This window comes from Mycteria americana, unplaced genomic scaffold (genome assembly GCF_035582795.1).
Source record: "Mycteria americana isolate JAX WOST 10 ecotype Jacksonville Zoo and Gardens unplaced genomic scaffold, USCA_MyAme_1.0 Scaffold_43, whole genome shotgun sequence".
NCBI lineage: Eukaryota > Metazoa > Chordata > Aves > Ciconiiformes > Ciconiidae > Mycteria > Mycteria americana.
This window is the reverse complement of record NW_027445630.1, coordinates 357,455-381,139: the sequence shown is the minus strand read 5'-3', so window position 1 is coordinate 381,139 and position 23,685 is coordinate 357,455. Positions and strand designations below refer to the sequence as shown.

The window sequence follows — 23,685 nt, the reverse complement described above, 5'->3', positions numbered from 1 at the left end:
GGGAGCTGTGGGCTGCGCAGGGGGTTCCAGACTGGCTGGGGTGGGGAGGGACGTGCCTCATTTCCCAGCCCTGGGGGAGGAATCTGCGCCCTGGGGGATTTGAGCCTCGGAGGGCACAACCACGCAGCAAGAGGCGAGAGGACAACGGGAGCGATCCATCCTCGAGGCCTCTCCTCTTCCTCCGAAGAGGAGGATGCCTTCCTCTTGCAGAAAGCATCTGCGTACAGGGCGAGCAAGCGCAGCCCGCCATCCTTGGCTATTTATATTTCCTCCTCCTCCTCCTCCCGCCGCCTCGGGGAGCGGGTTATTTCCTCGACAGGCGAACCGAACCTGGACTTCTGCAACAAACCCCGGCTGTGTGGGATGCAGCCGCTCCCGACCACGAGCCACGGAGCTTGGCAGCGCCGAGGGGCCCTGCCGGTTTTGGCGTCTTTTTGGGTCAGCAGAATTGCCCGGCCGGCTCCGCTTGGAAAGGCTGCAGCCGGCGTTACTCACGGCCGCTGGAGCCGGCCCATTGTCCGGGGAAAACCAGCCGAGCGAGCAAAGCCACCGGCCACGCGGGAACGCCAGTGCTGGGCATGCCGGTCGCACCGTGGCCGGTGCCGGGGACTTTAATTAGCGTGAAGGTGGAGGAAGAGCAGAGAGCTGGGGCGCAGGCGTGGCGTGGGTGTCCTCGACTGAGGGGAGCAGACAAGCCAGACTTTAAAAAAACGACATAACGGCGGCTTGGGGAAACACAGGCACAGGGAGGGGATGAGATGGGAAGGAACAGACACTGTTTCCCTGGCGTTTTCTTGTAGGGTGGGTTTTTTCCAGCTGCTGGGAGGATGCAGGAGAGGTTTTCACACCATGTGGGCGGCAGTGGGGTGGTCCCTGTCCCGCACAGCCCCACGCTGAGGTTGGCTGTGGGGATGCCACTGCCGCCTGCGCAGGTTAGAGACCGAACTGCCGCCTTACCTGCTCCGCAGCACCCCAGGGAGAGGGCACGGAGCCCAAATTATCCCCAGCCTGGCTTTCTGGCCCCAAAAGCAGTATCACCAGCCCTCCCCGATGGGGCAGAGGCCACGCCGGCGGAGCTGCCTACCTTCTGCGAGCCGTGCTGGATGGCGGTGATACAGACGGGGTCCACCAGCGGCTTGGGGCGCTTGGCTGACTCCTCGATGATGCCCTGCCATTGCCGCGGCAGCCCCGTGAATTTCTGCTCTTGCTGGTCGTAGCCGGTGTGGACGCGGTGCTCGAAGTTGGAGGGAGCAGAGATCTCGATGCGTTTCTTCTTCTTGCTGAACATGGTGAGGCCGGCTAGAAGACCTGGGGGGCAAAGAAGAGGGACAAAAATGAAGCCTGGAGGAGGAGGGAGAGGTGGGCAGTGCGCCGGGGACCTCAGCAAGCCGTAAAACGAACAGCCCCTTCTTTAGGAACTGATCTTGCTCTCTGGCAAAATAATTACTTGCCACACGTGTGCCAAAAAGGAAACACATTGAGGGACCGCAAGCCCCGCGCCTCGTTAGGCTGTTCCCCGTCCAGGCAGGGTTTTATAGCCCACCTGAACTCACAGCTGCGTTTGTGATCCCCCCACCAGTCCTGCTTATCCCCCATTTTTATCGCTGTGTGTTTGAAGACGCATTTGTAGGTCCCTCCTGCCTTGATTTATTTAACGCGAAGGAATCGATCGCAAACCAGGGCAACCGAGGGAGCTTTTCAGGGCTCCGGGCTGCCCACTTGTACAGCACACAAGAAAATCCCACACGAGCTTCGGCTCCACAACCCGCCGTCCCTCTCTGTCACCACCCGGGTGGGCAATGTCCTCGGCTCTTCTCCTTCCAGCTGTTCCACCAGCAGCTTCCCCAGACACGCTGTGTCCCAGCACCCAGGGATTTAGGGCTGATCTCGCAAGTGTTTTGCAGCACTGCAATTACTCTTGCGCTGGTTTCGATCCGGAGTTTGGCAACTGTCCCCGCAAGGGCTTCAACCGACACATTGCAGCCTCCTTGGGGCAGAAAACACCCACCGGGACGGGCAGGGGAACCGGCAGACATTCATCATTATACCGAAGTTAAACACTAGCACCTGAACGGACACCTATGGGTAAAACACCGACCCTGTGCTCCTCTGGGCTTGTTAGCTGGCCACGGATGAACCCAAAGCAACCCCTTCCAGCGTCTCCCCCCGGCTCCCCGTCACCAGCTGCCCCGAAGTGACGGGGAACCGGTTGGATAGGGAGCAGAGCGGAGGTCTGCCCGAGCCCAGCAGGCAGGTGGACGGGTGCCTGGCCGGGACCTCGAGCAAAATCTCCCTAATTAAAGGTATTTTCTCAAGCACGTGGGACGTGTTGCCAAGACAGGGTCAGCGTTGGTCGCATGCACCCCTGCATTGCGGAACGACTTCGGTTACGATCACCGTCTTCCAGATCGAGGTCCTGTTTTGGTCCCCGGTGACTGATTCTGCAAAGTTCTCCACCAAAGGAAAGCCGGCGGTGTGCAGCACCTCTCGGAGAGGTACCGAAGGGGCCTGGGGTGCTTTTGGTGGGACACCAAAGCAGCAGCAAGTTTCCTCGCTCCTGGCAGGAGCCTCTGCGGGGGCCATGCGACCCGGCCCAGCCCCGGGAAGCACCATCGCCTCCGTGAATCATGGGACAACGCAGGCTTGGATCACTCACTAACGCCTGTCCTCACCGCAAAGGCATTTCCAAGCCCAGCTGGGGCTGGACTCTGCTTCCTTCCACCGCAACCGCCGCGCTGCCGGGCCTTCGCTCATCCCGGAGGTGAGATAACGCTGCGGCCGGGGATTCGGCAGCTCACACGACCAGCTGAGACGGTCATGAACGTCCCTCCGCTCTGCGCAACGGCTCCGGTCGTCTTCCTGAAGCCGTGAAGGGGTGGCAGGACGGAGGGTCTTCTCCCCCCGGGATAATCCTGCTTCTTTCCTCTTTGCTTCTCTCCCTCCCCAGTGTAATTCACACGGGGGTTATTTTTCTTCCAGCAGAAGGGACGTTTTGGGAGCCCCGGTCTTGCAGACATTTTGCTGCTTCCCTCCTCCCTTTGATGTAATGCTCCTAAATCTAAAAACTAAGCAAAAAAATCCCCTCCCACAATTAAAAGTGAGGAGATTTTTTTTTAAAAAAGCCACAAGGTGCGATGAGGGAAGCAGCTCAGTAGCGAATGCAAGCCCAGGCGGTCCAGCGACAGCCAGGAAAAGGTCATTTCACTGGACGTCAGTGACTAACACCATTCCTTAAGCCTTTTACTTACAGGCTGTCACTTAAAACCACATTTAAGCGTGGTTCTAAGGCAGCGTTTTAAGTTACAAGCTGAATAAACTGGCAAGAAAAACAGCCTGACCTGCAAAAAGCCAGGCGTGCAGATGCTCAGCCTGAGTGAGAACAGCAGACTGTTTACTCAGGCCCTTAAATACAGGCCAAGGAACCTAAAATACAAGTCAAGGCTGCTGAAGCTAAACTTAGCAGCCCAGCCAGCACGTTTTCAGCATTAAATTTAAACCCAGTTTTGGCCTGACAAGTTATACGGTTTCCCTTTGCAGGCTGCAAAGACAAAGCCACCCGATGCAGCCGGTTTTGTTCGTTTATTTACAAGTTTTGTTCATTTACGGCATATTCGGGACTATCCCTGAACGCATCCCGGTCTCCCAGGATGAAGAGCCGTGGCCGCGGAGGAAGCCTGGCCCCAGGGTGGACCCCGAAGCCGATTTTCCTGGTGTAAACACCCGCAGCCAGGCACAATAGCGGCTTGTTTACACCGTCCAAACGTCCGCATCCTTCCACGCTCAAAGGTACCCAAAGATCCTGCCCAGCGGGAGCCCGGAGCGCTGGCAAGCCTCCCCTGAATCAACAATTTGATGTTGTGTTTTTTTGAATTGTTTCAATAATTTCTGCAGCGGAGCAGATGCTGGAAGTCGGCACGATCTCTGACAGGCGTGTTCTTGTTCCTCCTGACCCGGGAGCAGGAGGGGAAAGGAAGAAATTTCTGGGTTGGAGTAGGAAAAAAAAAAATAAATCAAGCTTTAGATGGATACCACCATGCCCAGGCCTAAAGTGAGCGCACTCGAGAGCGAGCCCTCGCTCTCGTGCATTGTGGCTCTGCTGATATCCCGACCGGCATGAGAGCCGGAGAGAAACAGGTTGGAGCTATTGGACCCTATTAAACACCAGCGTGAGTCGAGGGGAAAGATTAGTGACTCAAAATGCTCCTAAAGCAGCTTAATGACCTTAAACTCTGATTTTTTTCCCCCCATTAAATACACGCTGAGCGTCCTCCGGGTCCAGCCCCGTACACGTGGGGTCCCGGCGGTCGGTGCAGCCGATGCAGATTGAGGGGTGAGCGAGGCAAGCAGCCCCCTGCCGAAACACCTTTGCCGCAGCCTGGAAAGACCGGTAGCGCCGGGTATTTCCAGCTCGGTGCTCTGGCTACTGACGGCAACGCCGGCACCTGCCCGCTGGCAGCGGCGCCAAGAGCTGCCAAGTCTGCCGGCAGTTGCCAAATCCAGCCGATCTCTGTAACTACCGGCTTGTTCTGGACTCGGCGGGTGACAGAGCTTGGTTCACGGCCGCTGCCGGGGATCTGCTGGTGCTCAGCGAGCTGCGGTCCGGGAGGTGCTGCAATTAATGGGGGTCAGATGATGCTTTTAAACAGGCTCCTGCTCGAGCGTGAACCCCGGTGTCCGGTACACCAATGCTCCTCACTTTGGCTGCGACCCCCAGGGAGAGAAGAGGACAAAGCTGCAAATTAACCCACCTTTAACTTGCCTGAAACCACAAGCAGGTCAGCGCTTTCACTTGAGAAGCAGCTCGGGCTTTAAAACATAAAAAAAGCACCAAAATCCCCTCTTTTATAGGACACAGAGCACCGGCGGCGAGGGAAAGCCACCGCGGGGACGAAGTCACCAAGCCACAGTGGCGTGAGCCTCTCGCCGTGTCCAGCTCCAGCCCTGCCGCCTCACCAGCAAAAGCCCGTTGGCGGAGGAAAAACCAGTTTTTATTTGTTTGTTAGTAAAAGCAGGCGGCTGGGAGGAAGCACACCCCTCCCACACGGGATCGGGGACGTGGAGGCAGCTGCGTAAAACAAACGCAAGGAAGCCTGGCATTTTAGGCCACTATTTAAGGTTTGTTTATTTAACTCCCTCGTTTCTCCAGTTTTGGAAGGAGCAGTGCCATCCTGCAGTGCCCAAACCCAAAGGGAGCTCGCCGGGAGGATTTTGGGGTGACGCTGCAGCTGGCGGGACGCAATTCCAGCGTGACCTTTAGTTAGTGCCTAACCCCACCGGCTGGTTTCACGGCGGCCGGTGCCCAGGACCGGGCTAGAAGCAAGCTGACAGAATTTGAAAAGGGGATTTAAGTTGGTCAAGTTGAGAGGCTGAATCCTCAGGGAGCTGGGTGACACCCCCGGCATGACGCACGCCGTCCCCATCCCGCAGAAGGGGACGATCCTGGGACACACGGGGACTCAGGGACAACGCCGAAATCCTGCGGTGGGCGCAGGGAGAGTGGCAGAGCCCGGGCTGCCGCGGGGCGGATCCGTTTTTCCCACTTTCACTGGCTTTGGGTGGCGATTGTGGCCGTTTCCTTCCATTTTAGTCTCCTGAATCTGCTTCCGACAGGCTGCGCGGTGCGAAACTCAACAGCTCCCGAGACAATCCCTTTCTCCACGCAGGAAATCCCAGCTCCGGTGCTCCGGCATCCCGCCACATTCAAGGCATCCGCAAAAGTGCTCCCTCCTCTCCAGCTTTCCCAATCTTTGAGATTTTCTGAATAAACCCTCAATCCATTAGCCGAGTTTTCCTCTGCCTGGATGCCTCCACCTCCGTCCTGGTCCCCCTTTAAAAAACGGGGAGAATCCCGTATATTTGCGCTTCCCCATTTTACCTGCTCAATCCGGGGGTCTGACACAGCCGCTCTCCGGCTGTCTGCAGCACAACCGAGTGCCGGCTTGGGCTGGGGTGAATCCTGAACCGCACCGCGCACAGGCAAACACATTAATTAGGAGTAAACGAAGGCGTGAGCGCGCAGCCAGCAGGTTTATGGGGTTCCTGAGCCAGGAAAACTTTACCTTGCAGACCCTGATGGCTAAAACGTCACCCTGGGGCGGGCATTTTTGCTCAGTTCATCCTTTTACCGCCGCGGTGAGCATCACGCCGGCTTCCTATAGCTTCTAGGCCAGGCAGACCGCTGCCGTTTTGGGGAGGAACAGGCGTTTCACGCCATCCCCGCGGCAGGACCATGCCCGAAAGGAAAAGCAAGGCTGGCCCCTCCTTTCACCTGCACCAGTTGCTCCCAAACACCACCCTGGGAAGCCGCTTCCTTCACACGGGATCCTTCCTCACACGCAGGAGCCTTTGCGGAATCGCCATGCGGACCGAAGTCCCATTTCTGGATGGCAAAGGGTCTCCTGGTTTTGAGAGATAATCGCTAAACTTTTGAGTGGGATGTTTAAAAACTGCTTGCTTTGTGTTTAACTGCAGGGAAGTCTAAGGAAAATACACCTGGAGGATATACATCAACCTGCACACCGGAGGCTGGAGCATCCGAGCGCCTCGGGATACTGCTAGTTAGGATAATCAGCCTCCAAATCTACCTTGGCTTCACACAAAAAAAATCCTTTTGGGGCTGGCAGGGGGAAGACGGGCAGCACAAAGGGGCAGGGGGGCAGAGCCGAGCCTGGAGGAGCTCTCGGTGGCGGGACGGGGCTCTCTGCAGGAGGAAGGGGTTAAGAGTGGGTTAACATCTCCCCCACGTTCCCCCCTCTAGATACTCGCCTCCACCAGAGCTATGCACATTCCTCAGCCCCGTCCTAGCCCAGGTCAGATTCCCTTTATCTCCGCTTTGTTTAATTAGTCAGCCATTAACTAACGCTTCTAGCAGCCCTGAGTAAACAAAACAGGGCAGAATATTCTCCATTGCTGACGAACACCCCGAAACCTACCTTATCTACGTTGTGGGGAGTTTGCTAGCAGCTTTCAAATGAAAAATAAAGGGGGGGGGGGGGGGGGAAGATGACAAAGGTGCACGCAGGCAATTTGTTCCTTTGCATAAAATCTAAAACTGCTAGATTTGAATGCTCATTGGCAGGAGAGTGTCCTGCCATTAGTGCGGACAAATGGCAAACAGATTTAACAGATCCCCGGCAGGATCCAGAAGCAGCGTCCCGTTTGTCCCTGTGCCCAAGAAGAAATCTCTGGTGCAGCTGTACGTGGTTCACATGCTCGCCTCCTCTTTAAACACATCGGGCCCAGCAAAATAAACATCTGGTCCGGCCGCCGCTGCTCCCCGGAGCGGCAGAAAGGGGCTGTTTGTCCTGCGGCTGCACCACGTTCGCATCCCGGAGCTGCTGTCCCTACCCCAGGCTCCGCAAAGAGACTTTCTGCCTGACGCAGGCGACGGCTGGATTTCAAGACACAATTTTAGTTGAGGGCGCTCAGAAGTTGGTCGAATTACGTGGTGTTGAGAAAAAAAAAACACACAGAGGGGGTTCTGGAGTCCCGGCTGCGCCCGGCATCGGCTCAGCTCACCGGGAGCCTCCTCTGAGGGCGGAGGAGCCCACGGGACCCCAAGAGCATGGGGAACCCCCCGGGTGCCAGCGCCGTCACCCACCACACCGATTCACAACCGACTCCGGCATTCCGGTCTCCTCCTCAGGCCAGGTCAGGCTCGGTCACGAGGCTTTTTAGGGGGTCTTACAAGCCCCCAAAGCCTCGTTCCCACCGTGACACTGGCTCCAGGTGACATTATCGACCACCGCTTGCTTCCAGGCAAGAAGCACCTTTTGCTTGCCACCAGCTGGGAAGCATTAGCCGGCAACCAGCCCTTCCACGCCATGAACCCGCGCGCCAGCTGCGGCCGAGCAGGAAGCCCATGCCAAGGGATATTCAGTTTAAAAGTCCAAATCCCCCGTGTGGCACAGATGCAGGGTTCAGCTTTCCCCTGCTTGCCGGGCTTCAATTTTTCCCCTTTTGCTTCCCATGCAAGCCCTCCGCACAGGGAAAACGAGAGCTCTCCCCTCCTCCTTGCCAGAAATAACTCCGTTCCCCCCGAAACACCGGCCTCACCTCGCAGCGCCGCTAACGAACAACAGACCTGCTTCAGCCGGCAAGATGGAGAGATCCCCTGTTGCTCCGCGCGTTTCCGACAGCTGCCTGACCCCGCTCGGGCTCGGAAGGGGAATAAACCTCCTCCGAGAGTCCCCCCTCGTGCTCCTCCCTCCCCAAATACCCTGGTTAAAACTCATGAAAAAAACAAACATAAAAATCAGCCAGACTCTGCATTACTCACCTTCACCATCCTCCTGCTTCCTGCAAGCCGGAGGGGGAGGAGGGAGAGAAGATCACTGCGAGCCCTGGCCCCCTGAGAGGGGCATGGGGACCGAGGAAGCCCCCCAAAACCGTGCACGGGTGCCCCCGGGGGGGGAAAGGGGGCTGGGGGGCTCGCAGCTCACGCTGGAGGCCAGCAGCTCCAGCCCAACGCTCCCGGCTGGCGGCAGCGTTCCCGACTCCTGACGCTGCAAACTCCAAAGCGCCTCCCCCAGCACCGGGGAGCGACGGGCCGACGAGCGCAGGACCGGGGCCGCGGCGTCCCCGTCCTTGCCGGGGCCAGCGGGGGACGGGATGTGGGGAGACCTACGGATCGGGGCGATCCGCCATCAGCTGCCCACACTGGCCGGGGTCCGCGCTCCCGGACCCCCACCCGGTTCCTGGATCCTGACGGCCGCTCTCGGTCCCATGGGGGACACGACCGCTGCTGTCAGGGGACCCAGCCAACACGGTGGTCCTGGCACGCAGCTCTCCCCACCAGTGTTTTCTCCCCCTCCCCGCCGCGGTGCTGACTTTCCCAGCTTCCTGCACTTCCCAACCTGCTCTTATCGCGCTCCAGAACCGGTTTCGCAGGCAGACGCTCCTGCCGCCGGGCTCCCACGGGCTCCGGGCTCGCACCGGGACAGCCGGACTTTCCTCTCCTTCATCCTCCGGTGGTCAGATGCCGGGGACAGATCGGCACAGGGGAGAGCAGCGCGGTTAACCCTGGCGTACCCCAAAGGGGGTCTGGGGAGGCGAAGCTGCTCGCCGAGCGAAGCCCGTCCTGCTCGCTTCCCGCAGCGGTGAGTCCCGCTCCGAAGTCAGCGACCGAAATAACAGCTTCCCACAGTCTCTGCGTGCCCGACACAGTGACTAACGCCGGCGCTATGGTCCCGCGATTCAACAGGCGTTATTACCATTTTCCGGGAGTGGGAGCGCCGCCGCCGTTGAACTCTCACCCACGCTGCAAGGCCGGTAATCCGTCGGGAGAGCACGGAGGAAGGAATAGCCGGGAGAGGAGATGGCAGCGCAGCCGCCACGAGGCTCGGAGGGGTTAAAGACGAAGCTTGCAAGAAGCGGAGCAGGAATAGAGGAGATTTGAGCCAGGAACCAATGAGGCAGCAACATTTGAAACAAAGCAGCCAGTCAAGTGCCCCTCCGGGTGGCTGGGGATCAAGAGACGGGGAAGGAAGGAGAGGGAAAGGGCAGGGGAGAGCCGGCAGAAAACCTGCTGGCTACCCTGGCAGGAAGAACCGGCCCTCCCAGCCCGGCTCGCCTGGGTATTTCCCCGGTGAGGGCAGCAGCCCTTTGCCACACCGTGCTTCCAACGTGCCTCCCTCCCCCTGCACGTCCCCTCAGTGCTTTCATCCAGCTTTCTCAAGAGCCCCTAAAAGCGTGTCCGTGCCCCGGGGTGCGGGTAGAGAGCATGCTGGCGAAGCGTGCCCATCGATGGGGACCACCGGCACACGCTGGCGCTGCAGTAGCCAAACCCCTCGTGGCCAGGACCGCAGAGTTTTGCTGGGTTTAGACCCCTTGTTAAGCTACGTGACCCCTGAAGCCTGGCCAGGGGATGCTAGGTGCAATCCGGACCCTCTGCATGAGGATGAGCCGAGGGGCTCCTCACCTGGGCATCGGAGCCTCACCTAAGGGTGAGGATCACAACTCTGCTGCCTCAAGCCTCTGCCTCTTCCTCAGCCTTCCGGCTGAATGAGAACGATGCCGTTTCCTAAATGAAAACGGCACTAATTGGCGGGTCCCATGAGGTGGTGCGCACCCTCCGTCTCGCTCGCTGCGAGGAGGAACGGTGTCTGAGCCCTCTCCGGCACAGAAAAGCAAGGCTTTGGCATCAGCGTGCGTATTTCGCTCCTCTCTTTTCTCCCCTTTGGTGTTTGCTCAAAGGAAGCACCCTCGGATTGGCCTGACGAGCCGGCAAATCTTGCAGAGAAACTTGGGAGGGTCGCCTGGTGTCGCAAATTGACGGCAGCCCGCCGTGCCGAACAACCGAGCAGCTGTGAGCCTCCGCTGTGCATGGTCCGCCCCATCGGTGTTTGCCAGGACGGTGCCAGGCCATGAACCGGGCAGCGAGGGCGAGACAGAGGAGAGCAGCAGGCACCTGCGGGTGATAGGAGTCGAGCCACCACGGCTGCGCCTCTGCCAACTCCATCCGACGGAGCTCGACGATGTCTCGCAGCTGAGAAGCTCTTATTTTTATTCAAATGGCTTTTACAAGTGGGGAGGGGGTAAAAAAACCACAGTCAGGAATGTTAATCATCTATCATGGTTTACAACGAGATTGCTCACTTCCCATTTGCGCTAATTTTCCTCCTATTTATTCTCTTTCAGAATATTCATGGATCAAAATATCTTCTGCACCACCATCGGACTCCTAATTGGCGCTTGGAAGCTTTCCTAGAATCACATCAGAAGGATGTGGCGTCCGGGGGAAAAAACAAAAAGATCATCAGATGAAAACTAACCTCTCCCACCACTTGTTTTTTTTTCCTCTCCAATTTCACAAGGTACAACCTCACTCCGCTCGGCTGGAGAAGGTACCGGAGTGCCACGGGTGTTTGGGGGAGGTGGTGAAGGAGCGTGTTTCGGTGCAGCCCAAGCACGGTGTTCCTGGCATCACCAGGACGGAGGATCCCGATGCTGCCGCATGGCTCGGAGGGGTCTTGAACGGCAGCTCCACGGGCAGACGCCTGCGCTGGGCGGATTCGTGAGCCTGGATCCATCGGCGCTGGAGCCTTTCGGGATGCGAGAGCTGTGTGCGTGCTCGGAGGGAGAGGCGGTTCGCTTAAAACCTTAACAGAGAGCTGCGGCTGCAGCTATTTAAGATGTTACCCAGCTTGGTAAAAAGCACCAAATTCATCTCAAGCTCCCAGGAGCTCGAGAACAGGCTCGAGATTATATTTTAGGGTTCACGGGTTCCTTGTTTTATCTGTTTGGGAAGGAGAAAAACAGCAGCGGAGAGCTGGGAAGAACTTGAGCCACGACATCTCTGTTAACGCAAGAGGCAAAACCCATTTGTCCTTCTGGAAAGTTATTTCTCTTGTGTCAGTACGAACAAGCAGCGGCTTAAAAACCTCTGATTCCACGTCTTCAAAAGCTGCTGCGAATACAAAAATTCACCAGCTGCTCTCTTCCGCTGCCAAGAGCACAAAGAGCCCCCAGCATCAATTTTAGTGTCTTGTGAAACACACTAATTAATTCATAGAAAGATAAAAGCACATCAAAGAAATAGTTCTAGCCCCCGAATCTTTCAGAATTCGAACAAAATTAGCAAAGGCGCACGTCTTCCTAATCCTCGCCTTGCAGACGATCCTAATGTTTCCTGAACCCACAGCACGCTTGCCTGCTCGGTACCACCTAATTACTCCCTTCCCACTGTGTAAGCACATCCCGGTAGCGCCTCAGAGCCCCAGAACAAAAGCTTATCTCCAAAATTAACTCCACTTGCAACTCGACCCTACGAGAAGCTGAAGCGCGCTTTGCTCGCACAACAAAGTTCCAAAATATCAGTAGAAAAAAGCGATGTATCAGCTATTGCAGAGACTTCATCCTCCCCACGGCCTGTGCGGTACAGACTCAGCCCCGCTATCGCCTTTTATTTGGCAATAAACTTCTCATGCGCCTTCAAGCTGTTATTGCTCCAGCCTTTGTTCTTACATTTTGTGTTAAGAACCCCGATCGACGGCTCGATATTTGCGTAGCGAGGACTGCGCCAAGAGGATTTCATACCTGCTGATAAATCACCTTGTACTAGAAGCGCCACTGGCAGCTCAGCTGGAACCCTGGGATTTCCTCGACGATATCACATTCTCCGAGGATGGAAGATCTCAAAGGACAAACCTCAAGCGAAGCGGCAGAGACGGGCGTCCTCTTCCAGCCGAGGACGTTGCCGTCTGCCTCACCAAGACGGTGGAAGCGTAACGCTTTGCTCGGGTTTGTTTAACCTGCCGGCGAGGGCGGGTTGAACTGGCCCGGCTGGCTTTGCACAAGCGAGGAGGGAACCGTCCCGCGCTGGGAGAGGCAACCTTCAAAGAGGAGGAGAGGTGTCAGCCTTCCAGCACTGCGCCGGGCCGCTCGAGGAAGATGAGCGGCCAAAACCAGGGACCTGGTCGAGGCTGCCAGAGCACGCAGGTGGTGGAGAGCACGACGGGGCGATGGGGCGGTACCTGGGATGGATTAAATGACGGATTACCACTTAAACGAACCCGACATCCGCAGGCGGACGATGGAGTGGAAGAGGAATCCTGGAATTCAAAGCATCTGAAGTACTTTATAACCCCTGCAAGGATCCTCCTGGTTTCAGAGGCAACGCGCCTCCCCAAACGCAGCCTCAAAAGCTCGATCAAAGGGGATTCATTTTCTTTAATCTTGTTGTCCCAAAGCAAAACTTCCGGCCTGCAGGACGTGGCGGCACAGGGCACCGGTACATCAAAGCTCTGCTCCACCGCCGGTGCTCGGTGCACGTCCCTGCAACTCCAGCGGGGCTTGAGCTCGACCCGAGCAGCCCCAGATGTTTTACCTGCGGCCACGGCGAGACGTTTGCTGCCAAAGAGCCTTTCACGAGGCCACGTCTCCTCCGTCCTGCTGGGGGGCACCGAGCAGGACGCCCCAGCGCCGTCCCACCGCCCTGGCACGACGTGCGGCAAGACGAGGAAGCACAGGCAAAAAAAGTGAGCCCAACGCGTTAGAGGTCCAGGTGCTGGACCACTGAGTCGGTGGCACCGAGCGGGGCCACGGCTACGTGACCCCCACCATGGAGCTCAGCGGCATCCCACGATGAGACATCGCCGCTTCCGCCCCGAGCGCGGGGAAAATGCTTGCGCACGAGTTTCAGGTGCAGGAGCCTGCGGACCTCGACAAGCCAGGGCTTGCAGGGAGGGAAGGCAAGTGCCTGCCGAGCTCCCTCCGAAGCCACCCGCAGACCAGGCGGAGAGAGGTTAAACCTTAATCCCATCGCCCGCCACAAACGGGAAGGGAAACAATTGCAGGAGGTTGTTTTGTTGGGGTTTTTTTTAAGGAATAAATTAGTTTGGATTCAGCAGAGCTTGTGACAGCGAGCGACCATTTGACTCTGCAACATGGCTGGCAACACCGCTGGCTGGAATTGGGGATGGCTGCAGCGCCCGTCTGTGTCGCACAGCTCTTTGTACAGACACCTCGCACTCCGAAATCGGGGAACTACCTGCTAGAAAATAGAGGGGAGATTTCGACAGGTTATTTCGCATCTGGGTAAATCTCCCAATTTATTTATACCGGTACAATTGCCTTGATACTGCAGGATTTTGCTGTGAACAGCTGTAAGAGAGTAATTGCTTTGGCAAAGCCCAGCCATTGGTGGAGCGAGGGTTAAGCCAGAAAATCAAAATATTGTTTCAGAGCTGCGCAAACACGAAGCCTCGCTATTTCCATCTGCATCTGATGCTCCACAGAGCAGCGGCAAAGCAACGCCAGGTCCGAAACAGTTACCAGCACACACACAAACCAGCCTAGTGAGGCACTTTCTTCGTGGCAGAAAGCTTAGGCTTCGAGTGAGAAACTAATTTTAATTTTTGCCTTTTTCCATCCACTCCAGAGTCATTGTCCTGCCACGGCTCAAGTCCTTTTCCTGCTTTAACACCAAAAGGCAGGTTTCTGGGAGTCTGTTCCCGGCCCTTCTCCTGACTCGCTCTGCAACAAGGAGCAAGTCACCTCTGGGCACTTCGGTTTCCCCTTCAATAGAGCAGGATAATACCGGCTCCTCCGAGCGGAAGGTGATTACGAAGAGCTCCGAGGTCTTCAGAGAAGAGGTGCTAGAGAACAGCAGACGCCGCCGCCGGCAAGCTTCGGAAAAGGATTCGCGTCCTTCATGCAACCAGCTACCGCGCTCAAAAAAAACCAGCATGAGGGGAAGAGACGTCAACGAAGGCAATGGGATTTTCCCAAAACTATTGGATTATTTTGTACAAAAAAGAAACGGGGTACCCCTGGTTTTTCGTGCACCCACTAAGAGCTCTGGCCAAAAATCAAGTCCACCAACTTTGATTCAGCTAACTGAATTTTACCTTATTCTCTAAAGCTTCACGGAACCGGTACAATACTTCCCCCCCCCCCCCCCCCAAGACAAAGCCACCCAGCACCCAGAAACTCTCCTTTAAATCATCATGGCACAATATTGCACCAGAAACGGGCCGGTCCTCCCATTCCCTGCAGACACAATTTGTGCCTCGAAGCATGAGCTCCAATTACCCTTATCTCATTTTCCAGAGATACAGGCAGAAACGCTGCAGACCGAATTTCTCCCTTTAAAGCAGAATTAGCTGCATGCACGGACACACAGGAGATGAAATCTTGGGGTGCTTTGGGAAATCACTTTCCAAAATCAGCTCTGGACCCAAACTGATCCTCTGGCTCTTCTCTGCTTTGCCAGGCGACCCTTCGATGCAGGATATCACATAAAACTCACTCCGCTTCCTCACCTCCGCTTTCCCCACCATTACATTCAAACAAGATTTCTCCCTGAGCTGGCAGACGCTTGGAAAGTCTTCGTTCATTTAATCCCCGAGCGGAATCGCTCCGGTGCCTGACTGCCGTGGGAAGGGCAAGAGGACTGCACCCCAGGGCACCAGAAAATAATTAACGCAGAAATTAAATAGGGAGCCAGCCAGGAGGGATGTGCGGAGCTCGTTTCTGAGCGAGGATGATGTGCTGAACCCCCGGGAGGCAGCGGAGGTGTGAGGCCCGTGGGTGCTACCTGAGCAGCCTTCATGCGCTCGGGTTTTAACCCGGACCTAATGTCCGTACGTGGACCCAGAGCATCTCCGGCTGGACATGCCGGAGGGGTGGGAGGACTGGAAATGCTCGAGCCCAGGCTCTTCCAGGAGTTGGGAGCTGCTGTCCTGTCCCAAAAGCCTCCCTCAAACCCCTGCAGACCTACACCTACGCCAGCCAGGAGCACAGACAAGGGCCTCGAGCCAAGATCTAAATCTGCGCTTGGGTATGTACATCGGTTTTAATTAGCAAAGAGCCCCAGCAGCTCGGCCCCAAGGACCAGCTCTGCGCATGGCTGCTTTCCCAGCAAAGCAGCATCGGGCAAAAGCGCCAATTTTCGAACAACAGCGACGATCCTCAAGCAAAATCCAGCCTAAAAGATCCCAAACTAAGGAAACTCCATCCTACTGCGTACTTGGCAACACAGCAAGCGGGTGCTTGTAGTTAAAGGGATGTCATTTCAGCGCGAGAAATGCAAATCGCACGCTGGTTTTGGGATATCTGTTCTGGAAGCAGAAACAGTTTGACAACTGCCGTGGAAAATCTCAGAAAGACGAACTGTTTTGGGACAGGGGATGAGGAATAACTGCCGACCCAGCCGAGGAGCTATTACACCTGTGACCCCCCCGCTTGCAGCGGGGTTAACCACACCCTCGAGTGTGATTTCAAGAGGAAGTTCCAAACTGATTTAAAAAAGAGAAGAGTCTCCCAGTTTATATCTGGCATCTTCTCCTCCCACTTATCCTGGCCAGGACAAACAGGTTTCTCCGTGCGCAGAAGATCCCTTTGGTCAAGGGTGGAGGAGAGGAACTCGATTTGTAGCCGATATCTCCAACATCTTAACAAGGCATTAAGCCACCAGGGAAATAAACAAAATTGTCCAAGGTTCCCCCATTTATTTAAATCAGACGCTCCAGCTCTTCAGCGATGGATAAAAAGAAAAAAGAAACGAGAAAAGCGAGTACAGGCTTGACCTTGGGCTTGTGACAAACCCGATTAGCCTTCGGCAGGCTTGGAGCCACTGCGCGCTCCGGATTTACCTCTCGGGGCTCCTTCGCGGAGGACGGGAGCCCTCGGTCGGCTGCGTATCCCACGGCAATGCCGGCACCCCGAAACACGGGGTGGGGTCCCCCACACACCTAACTCCTGGCGAGGGGACGGCGCACGTTTGAGGCTGCCGGAGGAGACGCTGTACGAGAGGGAGATCGCTGAGACCGTGTTGTTTTCATTCTATTATTATTTATCGAAACCAGATAACCCCAGCAGCAGCAAAAGGTCGGTAATCCGCATCGGGAAAGAGCTCTGCAGGGACATCGCCTGACCTGGGAGGAGGTCGACAGGTGACAGAAAGTTTCAGATGATAAATAAGCACCAAGGAAGCCAAAGTCCCTTCCATTAATGCACGACCAGTCTCGCTGTCCCAGCAGCCTCGGAGGGGAATTACTTGTAATGATGATTTTAATGCAACCTAGCAGCGGACTGTACTTCTAAACATGGTTTGGGCTTAAAAATCCTTATCGAGCAAGAAAGACGTTGGGTGGGCAACCTCCTCTTCTCGCTCCCTCTCAGCTCCGAGGGCAGAGGGGTCCCCGCACGAACCCTCGACAGCTCTGCTGGAGTCGGACTCCTCACGTGCCGAACGGGGACCACCAGCCCAAATATGCCAGGCTCCTAAATCTGCCAGGTCCCTCTCGCCTGACGAGGGAGCTCGTTAAATCACGTGCACAGAGTGGGAGGTGAAGGAGGGATGCTCTGCGGCCGGCCCCAGGCTCCCCCAGCATCAGCCCAGCCTTCACCCCATCGCTGCCAACATCCCCACCTTCGCCCGCGCTGTTCCTCCACCGATCCAACACCGTGGATATTCCCGGTGGGGAAGGCACCAGAAAAGGGGGCATTTCTCGGTGGGGTTAAGACACCGCAGCCTTGCCGCTGCCTCTTACGGTGCCAGCAGGACACCAAAGCTGGGTTGCCACATCACCACGCTGCTCTTCGTTAGCCAAAGACCGTTAGAAAGCTCCAGGAGACGGGGGAGGTGATCGGCCAGGGATCCAGGAGCGCGGGAGCCTACCCCAGTGCTTGTTAAATCCACCTCCCGCCGCAGCAGCTATTCTGCAGGAGCCTGCTCTCAAAAGAAAGAGGAGGAGTCACTTGGAGGCAGTTTGTAAGGCGAGAACATTTTAATCAGCTGAAGTATTTGTTTCAGGAAGGGGAAAAAAAAAAAACCAACCCCACACAATCACAAGCACAAAACCCAGGGCCTCCCCTTCGGCGCTAACGAGATGGAGACACTTCCAACCCCTCCCATACCTCTGTGTCCTCGCTGGGGACAGTTGTGCTTCGTCACAGCGCACGCGGACGGACGGTGACCGACACCTTTTGGCACAATTCTCTGACACCACCGGACCCAAATATGCTCCACGGAGCACAAATTTCTGGCCGGGCTCAGCTTTTTTTTGCAGCACAGGGTTTCCTCTGAGCCAGAAGCTGCGGGGTCAGGGGAGCGAGGCACGCCAAGAATGCAAACCGGGACTGACACGGCCATCTCCAGCTCTTCCCCCCTGCACAGCGCATTAATTACACGTGCTCTCGACGAGCCGGGAGGCTCCAGGAGGGCAGGGCGATGAGACGTTGGTGTCGCGAGGCGATTTCGGGGTGTATTTAGAGAGCGGTCGGCGCTCAGCTCCCTCTCCGCTTGCTGGAAAGGCCCCGATGTGGCATTAGTGACAGTAAAAACACCATCACATTTGCACAACGGGCAGCTGTGCTGGCACTGTGGGCCGGCAGCCACCGCTCCCGGGCCGGCAGCCGAGTCAGCTTCGCACAGCCCAGCCTTGGAAAACAGGGAAATAAAAGCTCCAAGCGGGTACCGTGCTGGCTGACGCTCCCTCCCTTCGTCAGGCCAAGAGATTTTAACGACCCGACTTGATACCGCCTGCCCAGACGGAGCACGCTGCACATTAGGAAGGCGCAACCGCGAGGTTATGTCTTTGGCAACAACTCATTAACGCCTGTGCTGGCGCTGGGGTTAATGAAGCCGGGATGGGAGGCAGAGCACCTCCGCGCCCCTTTTCCGACAGCCCTGCCGGAGCGGGCTGGATGCTTCCGCAACAAGCAGCCGAGAAGTCAATTTATGCTTCAGCAAGTGATTACCATTTGGTGCTAATTAAACTGCAAGATGATTAGTCGAGTAAAACCTTTAATTAGCCCCTTACATCATTTACAGAAATTATAGCTTATTTGCACCGTGTAAGTGCATGACACGGGGAAAGGAAGAGCGGAGCAAGCACAGTTCAAAAGAATTACACTTTCATTACGTCCAACTTTATTAGAGAAAATAATCGTTACTTAAACATCCTCTGCCTGCAACGCAAGCGCCCGAAAACCAAGCGAGAAACTCGCGCCCGGAATCATTTACTCGAGGAGAAGCAGCTTTGAAGGGTTTCGTTTAAAGCTGCAGAAAGAGCACACAAGGGGCTGAAGAGTTAATAAAACATTATCCAATTGCCAATTATGCCAATTAATCAAAATCTATGAAAACAGCAAATCCTTCAGGAAGGATTGGAAACACGAGTTGCGCCTGTGCCGCGCAAAGCTGCCTTTGAAAACACTAAAGCCACCGCAGCTCGATTCATCAGGCAGATGGCAAATATTCCTCCCTTCCTCCCCTAAGCTCAGGAGAAATCAGATTTTATTAAATAAAAAAGACGCAGCTGTAATTAGGCTGCAGGGAAGCCGTGAAAATGTCCCTGGGATTTCTCCTGGAGCCAGGCGGGACTTTGGGGGACGCATCCTTCCATCCGAGCGCCGAGGATGTGGCCCCAAAGCAAGTGATCTCGACGGGGAGGCAAAACTTGCTGCAGAGCCAGGACCTGCAGGCTCGTCAGCCCTGCTCCTCGTCTTCCGGACACTCGTTTTGGCTGGGAAGAGGACATCGAACCTGGCACCGTGGTTGGGAAATCTCTCTGGAGTCGGGGCGAAAGCACGTGGTGCGATAAAGGCTGCTCTCTCCCATGCCAGGACAGGAGCATGGCAGCGTGTTGGTCCCCCGCAGCTCCAGGAACACGTCCCGTTGGCGTTTAGAGGGAACCGTTTCTTCTGCAGCAGTGCTAAATCGACCATGAAGGCTCTACGTAAGCTGTAACCACCAGCGGTGATGTAAAATTACGCTTCCTCCCCTCCCACCCCCTCTGCCAAACACCCACAAATTCCTAAATTATTCATCGGAAAAAAGTCAAGTGTGGAGGAGCCGAGCCTGCAAGGCGAAAAGCGCCGTCGCAGGGACGTTCCACAAACGTGCCCTGGAGCTGCCCCATCCCAAACCTCGTCCCTTCCAGAGCCCATCTCCTCCGGCGCTGCTTTCCCCTCCTCGCTGCTCCGACAGCTCCCAAGCGTGCGGTGTCCAGGTTTCAGGCTGCGCTGATTGGCTCTGCTCATCCCCAGCGAGGTGGACAGCAATTAGCGAGACGTCAGCGATGACATCTCCACCTTCTAAACGGAGACGGACACGCAAACCCACGGCTCGCAGAGCCCACGCGTAAACAAGTCACCAACGTGACAACAAAGCGTGTTGAACGGTTCGGAGCAAAACCCTGTGATTCTTTTTATTTTTAGAGAGACAGCTTCCTTCTGGCAGATTTGATAAGCGCTGGTAAAATAAATGTCACCTCCACACGCGCAAATGAAGATAACCGGTATCTGGAAAACATCTGGGAACTCGGAACGACACGGGAGGGGGAGCAGAGCAGTTTCCACTCGGCAGAGGTGAAACACAACCCGAGCCGTTGTTATTCCACCGGCATCTTCCCGGGAAACTTCTGCCTCTATTTCAACGCCCAAATACGTTCCAATTATTTGGGATTTGGGAATTGCAGGGCAGTAATTCCTCAGCAGAGCCAGGAGGTTCCCCAGGGATCTTTCTGGAGGTGGTTATAGCGGCAGGAAGATGAACCGGCCGCAGATTCGTGCAGCCTCACGTCACACCCTCGCCGGGTACCACGTTTCACAGTCCTATTCCTACGTGGCATTCATCCGCAGCTCCCAGAAAACCTCCCTCAACCTGCACCGGGGACAATCCATACTTCTCACAGGTTTATTTCTTAACCAGAACTAAAGATACTTGCCTTAAAAGGCTGCCAGGATTAGTTAATGTTTGTACTGGCAGCCAGCAGCTCATTCTTTGGCCACTGTTCAAACTTTGGGGCTTTATTTAAAACCTTCTTTTTTTTTTTTCCACAGCTCTCCTAAGGTCGGTTGCATCTTCCCCACCGCCGCGCTCCACAGCTGGGTATTCTCAATAAATCCAATTTGCAGTTATTTACAAGCCTACTGCGTAGGGCGTTGTCAGAGTCCCTCTGCGGCCCTGCAGCCCACCCAGTTAATTGTTGCAAAACTCAGTAAATTACCGGGAAAACGCAACTCAAAACTAATCCTGAAACTTTTCTTGTTTTGTTCTCGTTTCCCTTTGACAAACAAAGCACCACCGGCGATGGGAACACACAGAAAACGAAGTGCAAGGCGCTTATCTCCAGCTGCAGATACGTTCAGTGGAGTGAACGCGTGGGCACAGGGAAAGGAGTTACAGAAATTAATAATTTCACGGCCCGAGAACCATACCTGCATTAGGCACACGCTGCCTGCGCTCCTGCCTGTCGATTCTCCGTCCCCAATAACAACTTACCGAAGCGCTGCTGGCACCAGCTCTGGCAGTTTTGGCCGGTGCAGCACTGCTACCTCGCGTTTACAGCCACGGGAGCGCCGCAGAGGAGTTCAGAGACCGCGATTTCTATTCTTGCCCTGCTCCCGATGTGCCAAAACCAGGGCAAAACCCTGTTTTTCGAGGGGTTCGGCATGAGACAGAGGAGTTACGGCAGCTCCGAGGGATGCCGGCTCCTGCGCGAAGGCACCCAGTTGCCTCCGAATGCCCGGCCCAAAGTCGCATGAGTCGCTGGAAAAATCTACCCCGGGGCTCTGCAGCTCAACCGACCATTAACTCGCCTCGCTACTGGGGAGAGAAGCGCCCTGTGAACGCTGATGGGTGTACAAAACCACACGGAACTGAGAATGCAGATAAAAGACACCAGAAAAAACAATTCTTGGGTGTTTTTCTGTGCTTCCTGCAACCCGCTCCCTCCCAGCTGGATCCCAGTGTGTTAGCGAGTGCATGAGGAGAGGGCTGATCCCATCTCCACACCCCAAAGAGCCGAGGGGGGCTCCGAAAGCTTTTCTATGAGAACCTAATAGCGAAGGCGATCGTGCTGCTCCTGATCCTCCTCCCTCCTGTGCTTGGGGAAGAGCATCAGACACACTCCGGCACAGAAAGACCCTTCTCCGATATCGGATCGCAAAGCACACACGCAGAATAAGGACTTCTGAAGAGCGACGCGCGGTGATGGGAGCCCCGGGGAGAAAGGGCTTCTCCAGGCAAATGATTTTGTCTCCGTTTCCTACCTGCGAGGAAGGGAAAACTCTTTTCCGACTCAGCTAAGCATGCCGGGATCCTCCGGTGAAAGATGCTGCACGAGAACAAGAGATTTCCGTAAGGCTCCCTGACACGTGGCCAGGCACGGTGCCTAGACCGCAATACCCTGTAACCCACAATTTTGACTATTTTTAGGATGGGGAGTGTTGGAGGAAGGCAGAGCCCTATCCCTACCCTTCCCTTGGCCTCCCCGCCCGCTGTTAGCTCCCCTCCTGCCTCGCCTCGAATTCCAGGGCTCTTCTCCACGCCCGGGCTCAGCCCTGCCCTGCCCTGCCCGCGCTCCCCTCCAGGCCTCCTGCTGCTCGCCCCACCAGCCCCCAGGGTTTGGGCAGACCCCATATCCCCCTCCCTGGCGTCACCGCTTTCCCCGAGAGCGCACAGCTCGCTTGTCCCTCCGCTCACCGCCCCCCGGCCCAGCTCCTCAGGAGCCCCCCAAACCCAGCTCCACACGCTCTCACCCTCCCCTTCTTCCCAGCCTCCCCCCCCCTCCCGCAGCCTACCAACTCCCTCGCCCCCACATCCTTCGGCCCAGGGCTCCCCCAGCCTCCCCCCCAGCACCCCCACTGCCCCTTCCCCCAGGACCCTCAGTCCTTCACACCACCTTCTCCCCGGGCCACTCAGCCCCTCACACCCGGCGCCCCCAAAACCCCCGGCCCCTCAGCACCCTCCCTCCCCATAGCCCCCACCCCCCTAACCCCCGCTCAGGTCCCCCCATCTCCTCTCTCCCTCAGCCTCCCGGCCCCAGTCTCCCCCCTCTCCTCATCCCCTCCATCTCCTCTCAGGCCTCTCCATCTGCTCTCAGGCCCCCAAAGTCCCCTTCCCCCGACCCCCCGCGCCCCCCCCAGCCTCCCCTTCTCCTCAGGCTCCTCCACGTCCCCCTCGGGCCCTCGCCTCCCCCTCGGCCCCCACTCACCCCTCACGACGAGCCCAGCGCTGCCGCTCCCCCCGCTCACTCGGCCGCCGCCATGTTGCGATCGAGCCGCATCCGGGCACCCGCCCTGCCCGCGTTCCCCCGGCAACAAGCACCGCCTTCTGGGGCGTGGCCTCGGGGCGCGGAGGGCGTGGTCTCGTGGAGGTAGTGGTCTCGTTTGGGGAGGGCGTGGTCTCGTTTTGGGAAGGCGTGGCCTCAAGCGGGGAAGGCGTGGCCTCGGGGGAAGGCGTGGCTCCGCACAGCGTTTGACCCCGCCGCGCACCCGTAGGAGCGGTTGCCGTCAGAGACGGCTGAGGGGGAGTGTGGCCAATCACAGAGCGAAGGACGGGAGATTGGCGCTCCCGCTGTCCAATCAGAGTGCGGCGCGGTGGGAAACGCGGCAGAAGGCCCCGGCCGCGCGCTAACATGGCGGCGGCGTGAGGTGAGCGCCTCCCCCGCCGGTCTCCGGTGCGGGCCGGGGCCCCAGCAGGGGCCCCGGTGGGGCGAGGCCACGGCTGCCGCCCGCGGGCAGCGCTAACCGGGCGTTTCCCCCTCAGGCCTCGCCGGTCGCCGTGCTGCGGGCCCGTAGGATGCCGCTCCGCGCTCTGCTGAGGGCCGCGGCCTCGCTGCACGGCCGCGGTGCGTATCCCGCCTCGCTGCCGTCCCCGCCCGCGGCCCCTCGAGCCGCCGGCGGCCGCTGACTCTCTCTCTCTCCTCCCCCGCAGCTGCCGGGGCGCTCCCGCCCGCCGCCGTGGCCGGGAGGCGGCCGGTGCCGCCGTGCCCGCAGCAGGCCGCCGGCATGGCCACCCTCAACCAGATGCACCGGCAGGGCCGGCCCAAGCCGCCCCCTCCCAAGCTGGGGGCCACCTTCGGCCGCCCCCAGATCAAGGGGGTGGTGATCAAGAACCTGATCCGGAAGCCCAAGAAGCCCAACTCGGCCAACCGCAAATGCGCGCGGGTGCGGCTGAGCAACGGGAAGGAGGTGGTGTGCTTCATCCCCGGGGAGGGCCACAACCTGCAGGAGCACCACGTCGTGCTGGTGCAGGGCGGCCGCACCCAGGACCTGCCGGGGGTGAAGCTCACCATCGTGCGGGGCAAGTACGACTGCGCCCACATCCAGAAGAAGAAGTGAAGGGAGGGAGCAGGGACAGGCCCCTCTGCGCGGGGACGCCGTGCCGGCGGCCCCGGGGCGCGGGGGGAGCGTGCTGTTCCTTCGCTGCACCCATTAAAGGCTGTCGCTGTG

General features: G+C 57.3%; 2 protein-coding genes across 5 annotated transcripts in view; one reads left to right on the top strand and one right to left on the bottom strand.

The window, feature by feature from the left end:
* The window catches only part of PAK4 (p21 (RAC1) activated kinase 4), a 26,880-nt gene extending 4,351 nt beyond the window's left edge, over window positions 1-22,529 (bottom strand). Inside the window, exons 1-3 of one of the 4 annotated variants that reach the window (XM_075490040.1) lie at window positions 22,446-22,529; window positions 21,502-21,566; window positions 1,085-1,308 (exon numbers count right to left, since the gene is read on the bottom strand). In XM_075490040.1, coding sequence (XP_075346155.1) covers window positions 1,085-1,288 — 204 coding nt within the window. In that variant the 5' untranslated portion in view covers window positions 1,289-1,308; window positions 21,502-21,566; window positions 22,446-22,529. Of the gene's footprint in view, window positions 1-1,084; window positions 1,309-8,278; window positions 8,454-8,855; window positions 9,159-9,212; window positions 9,364-21,501; window positions 21,567-22,445 lie in introns of those variants that run through there. The other 3 variants (XM_075490039.1, XM_075490041.1, XM_075490042.1) reach the window with 3 other exon arrangements.
* MRPS12 (mitochondrial ribosomal protein S12) lies at window positions 21,654-23,685 on the top strand. The gene is made up of 4 exons (XM_075490062.1): window positions 21,654-21,854; window positions 22,732-22,884; window positions 23,000-23,081; window positions 23,168-23,685. The coding sequence occupies exons 1-4, from the start codon at window positions 21,669-21,671 to the stop codon at window positions 23,572-23,574; spliced, it is 828 nt and encodes a 275-aa protein (XP_075346177.1). The 5' UTR covers window positions 21,654-21,668; the 3' UTR covers window positions 23,575-23,685.

Coding starts and splice junctions, on each gene's coding strand:
- MRPS12 (XM_075490062.1), top strand. CDS start 21,669: ATGGGGAGTGTTGGAGGAAGGCAGAGCCCTATCCCTACCCTTCCCTTG. Junction 21,855..22,731: donor TCGCCCCACCAGCCCCCAGG/GTTTGGGCAGAC, acceptor GCGCACCCGTAG/GAGCGGTTGCCGTCAGAGAC. Junction 23,082..23,167: donor GGCCTCGCTGCACGGCCGCG/GTGCGTATCCCG, acceptor CCTCCCCCGCAG/CTGCCGGGGCGCTCCCGCCC.